At 37.0% G+C, this 19,425-nt stretch overlaps 1 protein-coding gene across 5 annotated transcripts in view; it reads left to right on the top strand.

Annotated features, from left to right (window-relative positions):
* Positions 1-19,425, top strand: part of LOC121479085 (ceruloplasmin) — a 62,755-nt gene that overhangs the window by 11,626 nt on the left and 31,704 nt on the right. For all 5 annotated transcript variants that reach the window (XM_041734589.1, XM_041734591.1, XM_041734592.1 and 2 more), the window contains exons 5-11: positions 1,361-1,573; positions 2,288-2,461; positions 4,262-4,516; positions 5,564-5,735; positions 8,658-8,797; positions 9,926-10,078; positions 11,780-11,991. In XM_041734589.1, the coding sequence (XP_041590523.1) occupies positions 1,361-1,573; positions 2,288-2,461; positions 4,262-4,516; positions 5,564-5,735; positions 8,658-8,797; positions 9,926-10,078; positions 11,780-11,991 (1,319 nt within the window). The remainder of the gene's footprint in view (positions 1-1,360; positions 1,574-2,287; positions 2,462-4,261; positions 4,517-5,563; positions 5,736-8,657; positions 8,798-9,925; positions 10,079-11,779; positions 11,992-19,425) is intronic.

The following is a 19,425-nucleotide window of genomic DNA, read 5'->3' as shown; positions in this document are numbered from 1 at the left end:
ATTTGTCATCTCTGATCTCATTTTTAGTACTTGATGATGGTAACAGTGATGAAAAGAAGTGGTGTTTTATTGTGGATAAGAGCAAAGGCTTTGAGAGCAATAGACCAAGCTTGGAAGACAGCCTTGCTTTTACTGGCTGAATGATCATAGGCAAGTTTCTTAAAATCTTTGTGCTTTAGTTTCCTCACCCATAAAACAAGGACAATAATAGTACATAGTAATAGCTCAATCAACGTCAGGTATTATCATAAGCGAAAATGCGGAGGCTATGCTAATTGAAATTATAAAGATTAACTCTGGAAATGAAAATAAAATTAGATTTTTAAAATCAATTATTAGCTTTTTTAAAGAGGTATTGCTTTAGAAAGTGGTTGTTTTGACCATATATTTTTGTTTGTTCTTCTGACACAAACACATTCATAGCATAGAGGCTGACTGCTATCTTATTTTTTTTACAATTTCATGGTATATTAGGGCATTACTCATTTATAAGATATGGTAGTTACATTGTGTTTCTGTTAAAAGAAAAAAAAAGAGTTCTTATCCTTTAGAGGTACATATTCAAGTATTTATGAATGAAATTATATGATGCCTGGGATTTGCTTTAGAATAATTTGATGGTGGGATGCCTGGGTGGCTCAGTGGTTTAGTGTCTGCCTTTGGTCCAGGGCGTGATCCTGGAGTCCCAGATCGAGTCCCATGTCGGGATCCCTGCAGGGAGCCTGCCTCTCCCTCTGCTTGTGTCTCTGCCTTTCTCTCTGTGTCTCTCATGAATAGGTAAATTTTTTTAAAAAAATTTTTAAAGAATAATTCGATGGTGATGTGAAATAAGAGTGGGGGTATAGATGAAACAGGACTGCCCTTGAGTTGATCATTGTTGAAGCTTGGTTGATGGGTACATGAAAGTTCATAGTATTATTTTCTTAACTTTTACATATTTTTGGAAATTTCCAAAATTAAAAGTACAAAATTTTTAAAAATCCACAGTTGCTTCATGGACAAAAATTTGATATCACATAAGATGTTTCAAATTATGAGAGAGTAGCCATTTTGCTCATACTTCCATACCATGACCCCAGAGCAAAAGTGGTTCTTTAAATTGTAAACCAAAAGTCACTATTCTCTATTACTCCTCCCCTAAGATTCAGTATGTATAAAAAATAATAACCAAATTTTCTGTAAAACTTCCAAACCCCCTAGTCATTAGTTTCTTACTCTTCTCTGTTCAAATAGGACATCACTACACCCCCAAGAGGGCACATACTAGAAATTGAATAAATGTTTGCTGAGTAAATTAATGGACCATCTATTCTCTCATTTAAGTTCAAATAATTCACTTTATAACTTTTTCCCATCCTAGGGGCCATCTATCCTGATAACACCATAGGTTCTCACAAAGCAGATGATAAAGTGCTTCCAGGTCAGCAGTACACATACATATTGGATGCCAGCCAAGATGACAGTCCTGGTGAGGAAGATAGCAATTGTGTGACCAGGATTTACCATTCTCACATTGATGCACCAAAAGATATTGCCTCAGGACTCATCGGACCTTTAATAGTCTGTAGAAAAGGTACATTTTTTTCCTTGTTCATCCTCATGTATGACCAAAAGGCAAGTGACAGGGCAGTTTGTTTTTAAAACATAAGCCAGGTAAGTTGGAAAGGGAGTGAATCCAGAAAAGGAAGAAAGAGCAGGGCAGGAAAAGAAGGGATAAGTGGAATAAGCATTCACTACATTGCTAAGCTGCAAGAAACATGCTTTCCTGGAAGAGAGGTTTGCTGTGTCCAATTTCCAACAGTGGTGTCGAAAAGACGTGTGACTTTACTGAATGTGACCCCCTTAGCAGCACTCCATGGTGATAGGTCTGTAGTTATCCATATTGTGTTGGTAAATATAAGATCACAGTCTCTATTTCTAAATAAAAAAGACAACATAGCTCAAGAGTTTGAAATATAAATCTTTCTTGAACAATAATGAGTTATCTGCAAAGACTTATTGTCTCAGCTTATGGCTATATGCACCAGAAGAGATACACATGACTTTGAATTCCAACCTTTTCATTTGCCAAAAAGTGTTAAATAGCTATGTGGTCAGTGGACATCCAGGTATATAAGTATCTCCAATCCCAGGATACTTAACGTAAAATTTCCAATTTCCACATCTGTAAAATGGAAGTGACTAATCCAGATTTGACTATAAGAAAAAATCTTTAAAGCTATAAATCATCTACTAAAAAATACATGCTACGGATTAACTTCTACTAAAATAGCAATTTTCACTTCAGATACCCTGGAGAATGAAAAAGAAAAAAATATTGACCAAGAGTTTGTCGTGATGTTTTCTGTGGTGGATGAAAATCTCAGCTGGTACCTAGATGACAACATTAAGACCTATTGCTCTGAACCAGAGAAAGTTGACAAAGATGATGAAGACTTCCAGGAGAGTAACAGAATGTATTGTAAGATCATAGAAAATGTGTTAACTTTATCTTATTTTTCTTGATCCATTAAGTCAGCTAGGTTTATTCCTTCACATGAATAAATAGTGTGTTTCTAATCTCTAGCCCTGAGAAGGAGGCATATTAAACATACAACTTCATATCAGCTAAATATATCAAATCAAAACTCTGTGTCAGGTAAAACTAGGAATCCCAAACTGGGGCAGCCTCGGTGGCTCAGCGGTTTAGCGCCGCTTTCAGCCCGGGCATGATCCTGGAGACCCAGAATCAAGTCCCACATCAGGCTTCCTGCATGGAGCCTGCTCCTCCCTCAGCCTGTGTCTCTGCCTCTCTCTCTCTCTCTCTGTGTCTCTCATGAATAAATAAATAAAATCTTAAAAAAAAAAAAAAGGAATCCCAAACTGTTCCCAAACTAATAAAGATAAAACATCAATTATGGTTTAATGCATATGCATGTCATGTTTATTTATAAATATTTGTTTATACTCTAATCTCATTCCAAAAATTATTTGAGGCAGCCTAAAATTATTAAACTAAATGTTTAAAATTATACTTATATCATAAAGCATCGAACTGCATTTAGGAACATAGTTCTAAAAGGTATTTATTTTACATATACACTGTCCCTCTGCATCATTTTTTCTATCTTTTAATTCACTTTATTTCTTTTAGAAATGCTTTCTTTACCTCCTAGGCTTTTTTTTTTTTTTTTTTTTTTTTTTTTTTTTTTTAGAAATGCTTTCTTTACCTCCTAGGCTTCTCTTTAATTCTTAAATCTTAAGTGTCCCCAGACACAAAATTATGAGCTTAGTAAGATTGTCTATCCCTCAGAATTTGTCTAAGAAATCACATCTGTTAACATCAACTAGACCAATAAGTATAGATTTTTATTTGTGTTTAGCTTCTTCAAAACAATCTTTACTCAGAAATCGGGAATATAAAAACAATGACCAAAGCAGAAAAATAAACTAATGAAGTATACGGATTTTTTTTTCCCAGCTTTTGTTATTTCTGGCTAGAAGGCCCTCTTTCTATACTTCAATCCTGCCTCTGTTATCCACTAATCATAAATAGATGATTAGAAAAAGATACTCAAATGTCTAGTCTGGGGAGGTCTGATTATACCTCTATTGTATCAGATACATTCACGGTGCTTTCCAGAACTAATTTCCACCTTACTTCTAGACCACCAGGTTTGAATAGTGATACTAAGTTCCTTCAAAGGGTCTTGCTTGGGTCATCCTGCCTTTGAACTTTTAGAGCTTTGTGGCTCTGGTACTGGTCCTTGGGATCCTTTTCCTGAATTCCTTTTCTCCTCCTTCATATCTCTTCCACTTTTGTCTTCCAATATTTAAAAAAAAAAGTTTTCCTCATGTTCTCATTACAAAAGTAATTCATATTCACTGTAGAAAATCAGCAACGTTCAGTCTTTTTAAAGTTTATGTGTGTACATTTTGTATATACATATGCATAAATGCACGTATTTGTATTTTCAAATACACATACACTTGTAAACAAACTAATATGTATAGCTTATAACAGAGAGAGAAAATAGGTTTCATCTTCAGTATTGTGTTCACTTTCTAATGTTGTGTTGAAAAAATTCCTGAGGCTGAATTCAGGTCCAAAATAAGGGTGCTACAATTGATTAGCAATGTCTGATATGGGTATAGGAGGGAGGAATAGCAGCAGGATGTGTGCCAGGTGTTTTCCACCCCAATTTCATTCTGTTTCTATAGGGGTGACTGTTATCCCAGGTATTCGTGTCTGTTAGTCACAATCTCTGCTCTTGATTCACAGCTGTGAATGGATACACTTTTGGAAGTCTCCCGGGACTCTCTATGTGTGCAGAGGATAGAGTAAAATGGTATCTTTTTGGCATGGGTAATGAAGTGGACGTGCATGCAGCTTTCTTCCATGGTCAAGTGTTGACTAATAAGAACTACCGGGTTGATACAGTCAATCTCTTTCCTGCTACCCTCTTTGAAGCTTTTATGGTGGCCCAGAATCCTGGAGAATGGATGCTTAGCTGTCAGAATCTAAACCACCTGAAAGGTAAGGCATCTTTACCTACAATGAACTGTCAGCTGAAAAAAGAGTCCATGTCTCAGTTACACTACCAATGGGGCTGATTATTGGGGATCAGAATGTAAAAGTTCAGTGTCTTTGGAATAATCTGAACTTTGAACGGATAATTTTATTCCTATGATGATATGCCTCATAATGCAATAAAACAAAAGACTGAAAGACTGGAATTTTATAAAGTAATGAAATCTGAAAACATATTAATTTTGGGAAAAGAACAACTGGTCCTGAATGTGGAGTCCTGTCCTAAAGTATAGTGCTGTATAGAACTTCTCGGCTTTGTAAAATACACAATATTGAAAACACCAGAAGATCTGCATGTTGTGAAAAAAAGTAGCTTTTCTTTTTTACTTGGTTCTGTCAAATATTACCAACTTTGTTCTTTGAATCCAGCTACTCTTTGATTTAACTTGCTAAATCCCTCCTTCATCCTTCAATATGAGAACATTCCTGGCTCTTAAAAAATATTAGTTTGAAATAATGATCTCCTGAAGAAATTAACTCGAACTTGGGTCTTTTAATATGTTAACTCTGACCTCCAAACATAACCTCGCCTATTAAATATGACTTTGGCCTCAGAAGACCCAGGGCAATGGGTGCGTAACCATTTTTATTTTGTCTGAGAACAATAATCATATATGCTCATTCAATTCCTCCTACCCCACTCTACCCTGCCCCTTTAAATATGGCCAAATCTCTCTTCATTAACTTATCTATCAATGTGTCTTTTTTTTCTCATCGAAAGACCTCCCAAGTGAAACTCTACAGAGATTGGTTCCATATTTTTAAAAATACTAGTATTTTTTTTAAACTAGTGTTTAAAATCTCTTCTCTGAGCCATATAGAGAAGTTTTACTGCTTGAATTTTCCATCTACAACTGTTTAATTTTTAATGTTGTTTCTAGCTGTATATTTCTTCAATTTCCATCTGTGATTTCACCAGCAGTGTTTACAAGGCAGTAGGAGGGGAAAACATTGCCTCCATTAACCAATGTCTCCTTCCATGTGGATTTTCAGCTGGTCTCCAGGCCTTTTTCCAGGTGCAAGACTGTAAGAAGCCTTCATCAGAGAAAAACATCCGCTGGAAATATGTTAAACATTACTACATCGCTGCTGAGGAAATCATCTGGGACTATGCACCTTCTGGGCTAAACAACTTCACCAAAGAAAACTTAACAGCACCTGGAAGGTAGTTCAGAAAAAGAACTATTATTTTTAAAAATGCCTCCCTAAAAAAAAGGAAGGAAGGGAGGAAGGAAGGAAGGAAGGAAGGAAGGAAGGAAGGAAGGAAGGAAGGAAAGATAAAAGATGGATTCAGCAATTAGCATTTTAATTGGTACCTGCAACTGAGTAACTAGACTGCTAAATATTTACTAAGGTGTTTGCTATGACTCTCAGTTTGAGAAATATGACTTTTGAGTTCATGAAAGAAAATGGGTTTAAAAATTATTATATCATCAACAAATTCCTCAGAAAATACTGATTATAGTAGACTGGTTGATGCATTTGCTTTCCTTTCATGAAAACACAGCATTGTGCAATCCAGCAGCATTAAGTACATTCACAAAGTTGTACAATCACCTACACTATCCATTTCCAGAACTTTGTCATCATCCTGAGTAGAAAGTCTGATTCCACTAAATAGTGGCTTACTAATCCCTGATAACTCCTACTTTCCATCTCTATGAATTTGCCCATTCTAGGCACTTAATACAAGTGGAATAATGCAGTGGTTGTCTTTTTTTTGTCTGGTTTACTTCACTTAGCATAATGTTTTCAAGGTTCATTGATGTCGTAGATTCTCTTTAAGGCTAAATAATATTCCATTGAATGCATAAACCACATTTTATTTATTCATTTGTCTGTTGATGGAAATTTGGGGTGTTTCTACTCTTTGGCTATTATGAATAATGCAACTATGACCTTGGAAGTACAAGTATTGTTTATATCCCTGCTTTTAATTGTTTTATGTACATATGTAGGAATGGAATTATATTTTTAATTTTTTGAGGGGCAACCATACTGTTTTCCACAGTGGCTGTACCATTTTACATTCCCACAAGGGTTCCAATTTCTCTACAACCTTGCCAATATTTATTTTCCATTTTTTTATAATAGGTATCTCATTGGGTGTGAAGTTGTATCTTATTGCGGTTTTGATTTGCATCTTCCTGATGATTAGTGATGTTGAGCATTTTTTCATGTTCTTGTTGGTGATTTGGAGAAATATCTGTTCAAGTCCTTTTCCCATTTTTAATTGGGTTGTTTGCTTTTGGTTTTGGTGGTGGTGTTATTAAAGTATATGACTTCTTTATATATTCTGGATATTAATCTCTTATCACATATATGGTTTGCAAGTATTTTCTCCTGTTCTATAGGTTTTCTTTTCACTATCTTGATAGTGTCCTTTGATGCATAGAAACTACTCCTGGACATGTCCAATGACCTCCACAGCCTCCTAGTCATTCTTTCCCACTCAATCTTCCTTTACTACTGTCCATTCTCCATGAAGCACACAGTCTTTTGAAAATGTTGATGAGATTGTATCACACCCTTGCTTCAAGCCTCTGCTCAAATATCACCTCCTAAGGAAAGCCTTATTTGCAACCAATCAACTTAGAAAGTTAAGTAACTTACTCAATGAACCCCAACAGGTCAATAGCTGGGCCTGGTTCTACCCAGGTCTGTGACTCGTGAAGCATAAGTTTAAGTCCCAGTCTACACTGACATCCAGATGCAATGACTCCAAAGCTGGATCTCCAGCCCAGAAGGGTTTTGTAAATTGCAGGTTTGCATTTCCAGTTGCTTAAAAGACACCCCACTTGGATGAGGCCCCTCCAAATCAGTATGTCCAAATCTGAACCTATTGTCTTCTCTGTATATCTTAGTTTCCTCCTCTCTGTGAATAGTATCACTATCCATCCATTACTCAAGCCAAAACCTGAGTACCATCCCTGACTCCCTAGTTCACCACCCCCTCCTTTCCTCACCAAGCACTACCTCATTATACCCTAAATGTCTCCAGAAATTGTCTACTTTTTCCTCACATGAGGGATCCTCTTAAAACACTACTCTTGAATGCTCACATCTTTCTAAGCTTTCCCACTGCTCTGGGATGGAGTAAAATTTTAACTAGGCCCTGCTGCCCACCACCCATTTCTCCAAGCCTCATTCTCTCTCTTCTGCTCTTTCTCTATCTTTTTGTTCTGCCCTGTACACTATGCTCCTGTCATATCTTGTCAAACATGTCATATTCACTCTTTCCTCTGAGCCTTCCATAGGGTACTTCTTCTTTGTAAACACCTACCCCATCCTCCCCACCACATATACCTTATCTTTTTAACTCACTTTCCTCTCAATAGTTTTTAAAAATTGCTTTCTTTGGAAAGGTTTTGGGGCCTCTTCCCACCACTTCCTCCAACCCCAGGAGAACTGCTCCATAACACCCTGTGCTTATTTCATGTTATTAGATGGATTATATTGATTGGTTCATAGCCTGTCTTCTCTGATAGATGTACAGTGGATAGGGCTGGGTCCAGCTTGCTTATGGTTATGCCATCAGCACATAACAAGGTTCCTGGCAAAAAGCAGGTGTCCAGTACATTTGTCAAATGGGAGGAGAGATGAATGGGATGACTTTGGCAAGTCAAATAAATGCCTTTCTGAAATTTAATTTCTTCATTTGTAAAATGGAGAGAATAATGCCAACTTTGGTACCTTATCATGTAAGTTTCAGATAATAAATGAAAGCTCCTAAGTACCCGGCTGTGTTAATACGCAATAAACGATAGCTACTGTATTTTTAAACCCTTCATAATTTGTTTAAAAGAGTCTATTGTAGAAAAAGTAATAACTAGCAGAGAGAGGTTGGCATAGGCCATCTTAAAATTTTTCACTTCACTTGAAAAAGTGAAACTTCTACACCATGATACCCCACTCATGTTGAACATCTTTCTATGAAGTGCCTAGTACCATCTGCTTCTGTTTGAATATTTGGCAAATCATAAATATTTGGCACTGGTCATAATTTTTCTCTTCAATTTCTCCTGTGTGAATACTTGCTTTCTGTTCTGCTTTCAACTCCAGTGTTAAACTCTTTTTCTTTTGGCAGTGCTTCCGAGGTATTTTTTAAACAAGGTACTACAAGAATTGGAGGATCTTATAAAAAGCTGGTTTATCGTGCGTACACAGATGCCTCCTTCACAAATCGAAAGGAGAGAGGCCCTGAAGAGGAACATCTTGGCATCCTGGGTGAGTCCATGCAGAACATTTATGACTATCTTACTCTTGTCCTGGGCTACCCAACTTCAGAAAGAACAGAAACTTCAGGACCTGCAGTATGATTTCTACATATAAACTAGGGATGTGGAAGGCCATTCTATAATTAAATGCAGCAGCTAATTACTTTCCCAGTGCAAATTACCAATAGTAAATCTTCATCGCTAAAACCTATGCTGACTTCAAATGATGTTTTTTTTTTCTTCAAGAGGTAAAGAGAACTGTGTGTTTATGACTTGGTTTAAATAGACAACAAAACTGTTAGCCTCTATTCTTAGCTGAAGGTACATTCCTGTAGAAATAAAATTCAGGCTACTAATAAAAAATTCGGGGTCTGTCCTAGAGCCTTGTGCATAGCCCAGACACCTGTTCTTGCTCAGGCCTTCAGACAGGATGAGCACACAGAGTCTGGATTCAGACTATCCTCACTCCTCTCCTATTAGCTGTGTGATCTTCAAAAGTACTCGGTTTGCTGTGCCTGTTCTATTTCTGTAAAATGGGGACAATAGTAACAATAATAGGCCTTACCTCATAAAGGGGTTTTTAAGGATTAAAGGAGTTAATACACATAAACACTCAGAAAAGCACATGGGAAGCTCTCAATATATATCATTTTATATATTACATAAAATATGTACATCTATGTTTTCATTTTGTATTTGGTAAGAATATTAATTTTGATGATGGAAAATCCACCAAAGTGTTACTGTTCACCTCCAAGACAATTTAACGTACCCTCTTTGAGTGGTCAGGGTTTACCTAGCAGCCCCCTGACGCTTGGGACAAATATCACACATCTGGCGAACAGAAGACTAGGATGAGGAGAGTATAGACATTGAAGTTTGTATAAAGCTGGTAAACTGACTTGGATAAAAATGATAACCAATTTCCTTAGCCTGAATTTAAATAAAAAAGCCCTTCTTACCTCTTTCTAGCCTTGCCATGTCAAGTTGATAACGGACTTTAAAAAAACAGGTCTTCCACAAATAGGATGTTGTTCCCAGCAGTTTCTGCCAGAGGATGAGCCAAAGAAAATAACTATCCTGTGTATTTTGTATTTTTTATACCAAGGAAGGATAACAATGCTCTCTTGGTTCCTAGGTCCTGTCATTTGGGCAGAGGTGGGATTTATCATCAGAGTCACTTTCTATAACAAAGGAAAATATCCCCTCAGTATTGAGCCAGTTGGAGTGAGAGTCAGTAAGAACTACGAGGGCACATACTATTCTTCACGTAACAACACCCGGACTGAAAGTGAGTACAATGTTCTGTAACCAAACAACATTTAATAACCCTAATAACCCACGCTGCTGGTCGCCCAGGGATAACTGCCCTGCAAAAACCGAAGGCAGAAACTTCCAAGGAAACTGCTCCTATATCATTCCTAGGCACCATGCCAGGAAGCAAGTAAACCTCTTCTTCCATTTCCAATTGGTGTATGGAATTTGGTCCTGCCTTAATTGCATGATTTTTAACAATGCTGGTAGTAACTTATGGGGATTATATCAACTATACATTTCTAGAGTACTATTTGGGTGATTTTTAAATTTGAAAAATGTTCTTGCAATGATAAGGTTAGATGCTCGTTTTAGAATATTTGAAAAATATAAAAAGATACAGCCAAAAATATTACCTATAGTTCTATAGACAACCCCTATTACATTCTTAGATAATTCCTCCACTCTTTCATCTGTGTACATATAATATATATTTTAAATGTGGTTGAGATCATACTGTATAAACACTTATCATTGTAATTGTACTGAGTTTGTTTTCTTAGCATTATAACATTTTGATAGAACTTTGATAACACACAATATTCCGGTATGCATGCATTTAGGTATTTTTATATGTCAGGCTGACTGATGAAGCCTAGCGCCTTAGCCACCCTCTGCAGTGTGACCGTGGGCATGTTATTCAGTCTTTCTGGCCTCAGTTTACCCAAGTATAAAATCAGGATATTTGAACAGGATCATCTGCAGTTACTTTTTTTTTTTTTTTAAGATTTTGTTTATTTTTTCATGAGAGACACAGAGAGAGGGGCAGAGACATAGGCAGAGGGAGAAGCAGGCTCCCTGCAAGGAGCCTGATGCAGGACTCAATCCCAGACTCCAGGATCACGTCCTGAGCTGAAGGCAGATGCACAACCGCTGAGCCACCCAGGTGTCCCTGCAGTTTACCTTTTAGTTCTGAAATTATTTTCAGTTCAGTTTTGTTCAATAGAAAATGTATGGATTACCCTCTGTTTTCTGTTGTTGTTCTAACAAAGGAAATGTAGGGGTAACGCTTGCTTCAAGAAAGTGAAGTTCTGTTTGTGGGGGAAGTACACATAATCTAACATGAAAGTGTTGGGGACATCCTCAGGCGCTGAGAGAGCAGCCCTGTCTTAGTCCGCTCAGGCTGTTATGACTAAATACCACAGACTAGGCAGCTTATAAACAACAGAAATTCATTTCTCACAGTTCTGAAGACTGGAAGTCCAAGATCAGAGGGCCAGCATCGTTGGATGAAGATCCTTTTCTGGGTCTCAGACTTCTTGCTGTATTCTCACATGGTGACAGGGCCTAGGGAGCATTGTGGGATCCAATCTCTTGTAAGGGCACTAATCCTTTTTGGAGGAGCTCTACTCTCATGGTCTAATCAGCCCCCAAAGGGCTCACCTTCTAACACTATCACATTGGGCATTGAGATTCCAATATGTGAATTCTAGGAGAATTCAAACATTCAGACCATAGCAGGCACCAATCGTGGTTAAGAGGAAGCGTCCTAAAGGAAATCACCCCCATCCGTGACCTGACATAGGAGCACACGTAGGTCTCCATCCAAGTAGGATTTCATTGTAATTCATAATAAGGAACTGAGAAGTGGGTCTTAGACTGAACCCAGTCTACTCTGTGGCTCAAATGACCACCTCAGAAAGCCTGTCTAACCTCTGCAATGTGACATATCTCATAGGTACGCCTCCTTCAGCTTCACATGTGGCACCTGGACAAACATTCACCTATGAATGGACTGTCCCCGAAGAAGTGGGACCCACTTACAAAGACCCTGTCTGTCTATCTAAGATGTATTATTCTGCTGTGGATCCTACCAAAGATATATTCACTGGGCTTATCGGGCCAATGAAAATATGCAAAAAAGGAGGTTTACAACCAAATGGGAAACAGGTAAGTCCCATAAGGGAAAATAAAAATGATTTCCCAATCCCTGTGAATTATCATTATCTCTTTTAAAGATTTTAACTTATTTATTCATGAGAGATACAGAGAGAGAGAGGCAGGGACACGCAGAGGGAGAAGCAGGCTCCCTGCGGGGAGTCCAATGCAGGACTCGATCCCAGCACCCTGAGATCACGCTCTGAGCCAAAGGCAGACACTCAACCACTGAGCCCCCCAGGAGTCCCTGAATTATCATTATTGTAAGGAAAATTCTGGGCTTTGAGACACTGAGGATTTAACACATGATATTTATTATAAAGTTTTCTCAGGCTCCTGGAAAGCTGTATTGTGCAGAGATTCTCTGGCTAACATGATAATTCCAAGATGAGCTTGAAACAGACTTTCCTTGGAATCCAAGGTATTTTATGATACATTTAGACGTCAACACACAAATAAAAAGTGATAATTGGTCACTCAACATTCACTGAGGAAAATATTGCTTAAAACATTTTTTTAGAAAGGAAGAAATGACCTTTGACCAGGAAATAGAAATACCTAGCTCCATCATATTTTTATCTCTAAATTAAGTATTCAATATGAACTTTTAAAAAATAAGGACTCTTTTAAAAATACCTTCAATATAATTATCATACCTTAAAATCATCATCATAATAATCTTAGTATCATCAATTTTTTAATCAAATTCTATCATCAAATTTCCAATCAATGTTCACATTTTCCCAGTTGCCTCTTAATTATTTCAAGTTTGTTGTTTGAATCAGTACCCAAGTAATTACACATACACACATTGCATTCGGTTGATATGTTTCTCAAGGTTATTTCCTTGCATTTTTTTCTGTTGCAAGGGTCATTTATCCTCTGGATGTTTCCCAGGCCTAGATTTTACTGATCGTATTCCTGTGGTGTCATGAAACATGTTCCTTTCCCTTTCCCTTTCCCTCAATTACTTATAAATCAGTGGCTAGATCTAGAGGTTTGATCAATGCAGGGTAGATTTGTTTTTTCAATACTACTTTGTGGATGGCACTGGGTATTTTCATCAGGGAATATATAATATATAATTGGGAATGTTAAGCATTTCCTAGATTCGTAATTAACCTTACATCTATATCTCCCTTCAGCTGCACTGAAAAATCTTAGTTCTCAATGATGCAACATAAACATTCACTCAATTCATCCCACACTATACATATAACAGCCTCAGGATCATAATTACAACATTACAGCCAGGAGTAGAATTACTGAAAACAACGTAAGATTTGTTTGCACTTTTTGTCTGTAGAGTAGATCTCACTGGGAATGTTCAGCCAAATTACAGAGTCAAAGTCACTTGGAGTAGTTCCTCTCTGTGTAGTTTTGCCACCCACCAGATATACAGGTTTATTTAATTAGCTTTATTTTTATTTCTTTTAGGAATTTCCTTAAAAACTGTAATATTATTTTACAATAATGTAAAATATTTACCTGGTTCCAACATCAACTCTACAAAAAAAGGAATATTCAAAGAAGTCTAGCTCCTATTCTTTCTCCCCTCTCACCTATTCCCTTAGTAAAAGTACCTTTCATTTTTAGCTTTATAGTTTATTTTTTCATTACTATTTTTGTCAACTTAACTTCCTAGAGCACTTTAAGATTAACAGCAAAATTAAGAAGAAAGTACAGAGATTTCCCATATATCCCCTACCCCCCACACCCACAGCCTTTCCCAATATCCACATTTCCAACAGAGGGGTGCATGTGGTACAATTGATGAACTTACACTGACACATTGTTATTATCCAGAGTCCATAGTTTACCTGAGGGTTCACTCTTGGTGTTTACATTCTGTGGGTGTAGACAAATGTATAATGATAAGTATCCACCGTTTTGGTATCATATAGCATATTTCCACTGCCCTAAAAATCCCGTGTCCTGGGTGGCTCTGCGGTTTAGTGCCACTTTCAGCCCAGGGCCTGATCCTGGAGACCCGGGGTCGAGTCCCATGTCGGGCTCCCTGCGTGGAGCCTGCTTCTTCCTCTGCCTGTGTGTGTCTCTGCCTCTCTCTCTCCCTCTCTCTCTCTCTCTCTCTCTCTGTGTCTCTCATTAAAAAAAAAAATCCTGTGTTGCACCTATTTATCCCTTAATCCCAATCCCCCCCCTTGGTAACCACTGGGTTACTGGTTTTACAGTTTTGCCTTTTTCCAGAACATTGTATAGTTAGAATCATATAGTATACAGCCTGTTCAGACTGGCCTCTTTCACTCGGTAACTCATGTTGAGGTTTCTTCCAAGTCTTTACATGGCTCAATAGTTCATTCCTTTTTCTCACTGCATAACATTCCATTGCCTGAATGTACCAAATTGTCTATCCATTCACCTACTAAAGAACATCTTCATTACTCTCAAGTTTTGCCAATTATGCATAAAGCTGCCATAAACATCCATGTGCAGGTTATTGTGTAGACAGGTTTTCAGACCCTTTGAGTAAATACCAAGGAGCCCAATTTCTGGGCTATACGATAAAAGTGTAATTAGTTTTGTAAGAGAAGGCCAAACTGTCTTCCAAAATGGCTATACCATTTTGAGGGTTTTTTTTTTTTTTTACATTTAAAAATTTAGATTCAATCAATTAACATGTATTATCAGTTTCAGAGGTAGAGGTCAGTGATTCATTAGTTGCTTATAATACTCAGTGCTCATTATATCACATGCCTTCCTTAAGGCACATCACCTAGTTACCTCAGCCCCCTCACTCCCCTCCCCTCCAGTGACCCTCAGTTTGTTTCCTATGATTAAAAGTCTCTTATGGTTTGTCTCCCTCTCTGATTTCATCTTATGTTTTTCCTCTCTTCCCCTATAATCCTCTGTTTTGTTTCTTAAATTCCACGTATGAGTGAGATCATATGATAAATGTCTTTCTCTGATTGACTTATTTTGCTTAGCATAATACCCTCTAGCTCCATCCATGTTGTTGAAAATAGCAAGATTTCTTTCTTTCTTTATTTTTTGTTTGTTTTTTTTTGTTTTGATTTTGTTTTTTGTTTTTTGTTTTTTTGTTTTTGTTTTTTGATGGCTGGAGTAGTAGTCAGCCAGATTGATATACATATCAATCACATCTTTATCCATTCATCTGTTGATGGATGTCTGGGCTTTTTCCATAGTTTAGCTATTGTGGATATTGCTGCTAGGAACATTGGGTGCAGGTGCACCTTCAGATCACTATATTTTTATCTTTAGGGTAAAATACCTAAAAGATACCCTCAATTTGTTTCCTAGAGTTCAGCATCTCTTATGATTTGCATCCCTCTTAATTTTCATCTTTTTTTCCTTCTCTTTCTCTATGTTTATCTGTTTTGTTTCTTATGTTCCACAAATGAGTGAAATCATATGGTATTTGTCCTTCTCTGAGTGACTTATTTTGCTTAGCATAATACCTTCCAGTTCCATCTATGTCATTGCAAACGGTAAGACTTCATTCTTTTTTGATGGCTGAGTAATATTCCAGTGTGTGTGTGTGTGTGTGTGTGTGTGTGTGTGTGTGTACCATCTCTTAATCCATTGCTGCTATAAACATTGAGGTGCATGTGCCCCTTTGAGTCACTATGTTTATATCCTTTGGATAAATACATAGTAGTGAAATTGGTGGGTCATGGGGTAGCTCTATTTTCAATTTTTTGAGGAAAATCCATACAGTTTTCCAGAGTGGCTGCACCAGCTTGCATTACCACCAGCAGTGTAAAAAGTTTCCCTTTTCTGTGCATCCGCAACAATATCTGTTGCTCCCTGACTTGTTAATTCCAGACATTCTAGTTGGTGTGAGGTGGTATCTCCTTGTGATTTTGATTTGTATTTCCCTAATGCTGACTGATATTGAGAATTTTTTCATGTGTTTGCTGGCCGTGTGTATGTCTTCTTTGGAGAAATATCTGTTCATGTCTTCTGCCCATTTCTTGATTGGATTTTTTTGTGGTTTGGGTGTTGAATTTGATAAGTTCTTTATAGATTTTGGATACTAGCTATTTATCTGACAAGACATTTGCAAATATCTTCTCCCTATCTGTTGGTTGTCTTTGGTTTTGTCAACTGTTTTCTTTGCTGTGCAAAAGCTTTTTATCTTGATGAAGTCACAATAGTTCATTTTTGCCTTTGTTTCCCTTGCCTTTAGAGACATGTCTAGCAAGAAATTGCTGTGAACAAGGTCACAGAAGTTGCTACCTGTGCATATCTTCTAGGATTTTGATGAATTCCTGTCTCACATTTAGGTCTTTCATCCATCTTGAGTCTATTTTTGTGTATGGTGTAAGGAAATGGTCCAGTTTCATTCTTCTGCATGTGCTATCCAATTTTCTCAACACAGTTGAAGACTCTGCCTTTTTTCCATTGGATATTCTTTACTGCTTTGTCAAAGATTATTTAACCATAGAGTTGAGGCCCATTTCTATTCTCTATTCTGTTCCACTGATCTGTGTGTCTGTTTTTGTGTCAGAACCATACTGTCTTGATGATCACAGCTTTGTAATAGAACTAGAAGTCTGGAATTGTGATGCCTCCAGCTTTGGTTTTCTTTTTCAACCTTCTTTTGGCTATTCAGGATCTTTTCTGGTTCCATACATATTTTATGATTATTTGTTCCAGCTCTGTGAAATAAATTGATGGTATTTTGATAGGGATTGAATTGAATGTATAGATTTCTCTAGGTAGCATAGACATTTTAACAGTATTTGTTCTTTCCATCCATGAACATGGAATGTTTTTCAATTTCTTTGTGTTTTTTTCAATTTCTTTCAGGAGTGTTCTATAGTTTTCTGAATACAGATCCTTTGCCTCTTTGGTTAGATTTATTCCTAGATATCTTATGGGTTTTGGTGCAATTGTAAATGGGATCAACTCCTTAATTTCTCTTTCTTCTGTCTCATTGTTAGTGTATAGAAATGCAACTGATTTCTATACATTGATTTTATATCCTGACACTGCTGAATTTTTGTATGAGTTCTAGAAAAATTTTGGTGGAGTCTTTTGGGTTTTCCACATAGAGTATCATGTCATCTGTGAAGAGTGAGAGTTTGACTTCTTCTTTGCTGATTCAGATGCTTTTTATTTCTGTTTGTTGTCTGTTTGCTGACACTTGGACTTCTACTTCTATGTTGAACAAAGGTGGTGATAGTGCACATCCCTGCTGTGTTCCTGACCTTAGGGAAAAGCTCTGTTTTTTCCCATTGAGAATGATATTTGCTGTAGGTTTTTTTGTATATGGCTTTTATGGTATTGCAATGTTCCCTCTATCCCTATACTGTGAAGACTTTTAATCAAGAAAGTATGCTGTGTTTTGTCAAATGCTTTTTCTGCATCTATGGAAGGGATCATATGGTTCCTATCTTTTCTTTTATTAACGTAGTGTATCACATTGATTTGCAGATGTTGAACCATTTTGCAGCCCAGGAATGAATCCCACTTAGTCTATGGTGAATAATCTTTTTTAATGTACTGTTGGACCCCATTGGTGAGAATTTTTGCATCCTTGTTCATCAGGGATATTGGTCGGTAATTCTCTTTGGTGGGGTCTTTGTCCGGTTTTGGAATCAAGGTAATGCTGGCCTCATAGAGTGAGTTTGGAAGTTTTCCTTCCTTTTCTATTTTTTGAAACAGCTTCAGAAGAATAGGTACTAAGTCTTCTTTAAATGTTTGGTAGAATTCCTCTGGGAATCCATCCAGTCCTGGACTCTCATTTGTTGGGAGACTTTGATGACTGCTTCAATTTCCTTGCTGGCTGTGGGTCTGTTCAGGTTTTCTATTTCTTCCTGTTTCAGTTTTGGTAGTTCCTACATCTCTAGGAATGCATCCATTTCTTCCAGATTGCCTAATTTGTTAGCATATAGTTGCTCAGCCATACCATTTTGTATTTCCACTGGAAATGAATGGGAGTTCCTGTTGTTCCATATCTTTGCCCATATTTGGTGTTTTCAGTGTTCCAGGTTTTGGTCATTCTGATTGTTTTAATGTGAATTTCCCTAATGATATATGAAGTAGAACATCTTTTCATATGCTTATTTTCAATATATGTATCCTCTTTAGTGAGGTGTCTGTTAAGGTCTTTGCCTATTGGTTAATTGGGTTGTTTGTTTTCTTAATGTTGAGTTTTAAAAGTTCTTTGATATTTTAGAAAACAGTTCTTTATCATATGTGTCTTTTGCAAATATTTTTTCTCAGTGTGTGGCTTGTCTTTTCATTTCTCTGGACATTATCTTTTACAGAGCATAAATTGTAATTGTAATGAGGTCTAGCTTATCAATTGTTTCTTTTACAGGTTGTATCTTTGGTGTTGTACCTAAATAGTTATAGCCAAGGTCATTTGGATTTTTCTTGTGTTATCTTTTATAAGCTTCATAATTTTGCCTTTTACATTTAGATTTGTGACCCATTTTGAGTTAATTTTTGTGAAGAGTGTAAGATATGTGTCTAGATTCATTTTTTTTTTGCATGTAAATGCCCAGTTGTTACATCACCATTTGTTGAAAAGACTGTCTTTGTTCCAGTGTATTGCCTTTGCTCCTTTGTCAGAGATCAGTTCACTAAATTTATGTGAGTCTACTTCTGGTCTCTATTCTTTCCATTGACCGATTGGTCTATTCTTTCACCAATGCCATAGTGTCTTGTTTGCTGTAGTGTGGTAGTAAGCTTTGAAGTTGGAAATGTCAGTCTTCCAACCTTGTTCTTCTTCAGTATTATGTTAGCTATTCTGGGTCTTTTTGCCTCTCCGTATAAACTTTAGAATCATTTTGTTGCTATCGACAAATCATTTTCTGGTATTTTTATTGGGATTGCATTGAATCTATAGATCAAATTGGGAAGAATGGACAACTTGGCCATATTGAGTCTTCCTATTCAAGAACATGGAATTTCTCTTTAGGGTAATATAATACTGAACAGCAATCCTAGTTTATATAAGGTGGATATACTGTTTGAGGTGAGATCTAAATTTCAAGGAGGAAGGCTTACAAAGATCTAGGGTAAAGTGGAGGGAAGAGCTAGTGCCAAAATGTGTAATTTAATTTAAAAAAATTTTAGATTACCTTGAAAATTATTATATATCTCTTCTCCTTTGACCTGTAAGCATGACCAACTACATGAAGGATTTCCTAATGTTGAACCAGTTTTGCACTTCTGAGGAAAAACATTATTTCACCACTGTGGTTTTTTGTTTTTTCTTGTCGAAATTTTATTTAAATTTTAGTTCGTTAACATACAGTAAAATAATGGTTTCAGGAGTAGAATTCAGTGATTCTTCACTTACAACAACACCCAGTGCTCATCATAAAAGTGCCCACCTTAATGCCCATCACCCATCTAGCCCACCCCTCACCCTCTTCCTTCCATTCACTCTCAGTTTATTCTGTATCATTAAGAATCCTTCATAGGGGATCCCTGGGTGGCGCAGAGGTTTGG

This window comes from Vulpes lagopus, chromosome 19, assembly GCF_018345385.1.
Source record: "Vulpes lagopus strain Blue_001 chromosome 19, ASM1834538v1, whole genome shotgun sequence".
Lineage (NCBI taxonomy): Eukaryota > Metazoa > Chordata > Mammalia > Carnivora > Canidae > Vulpes > Vulpes lagopus.
Note: the sequence above shows the minus strand (reverse complement) of the source record. Positions and strands in the feature narration are given on the sequence as shown.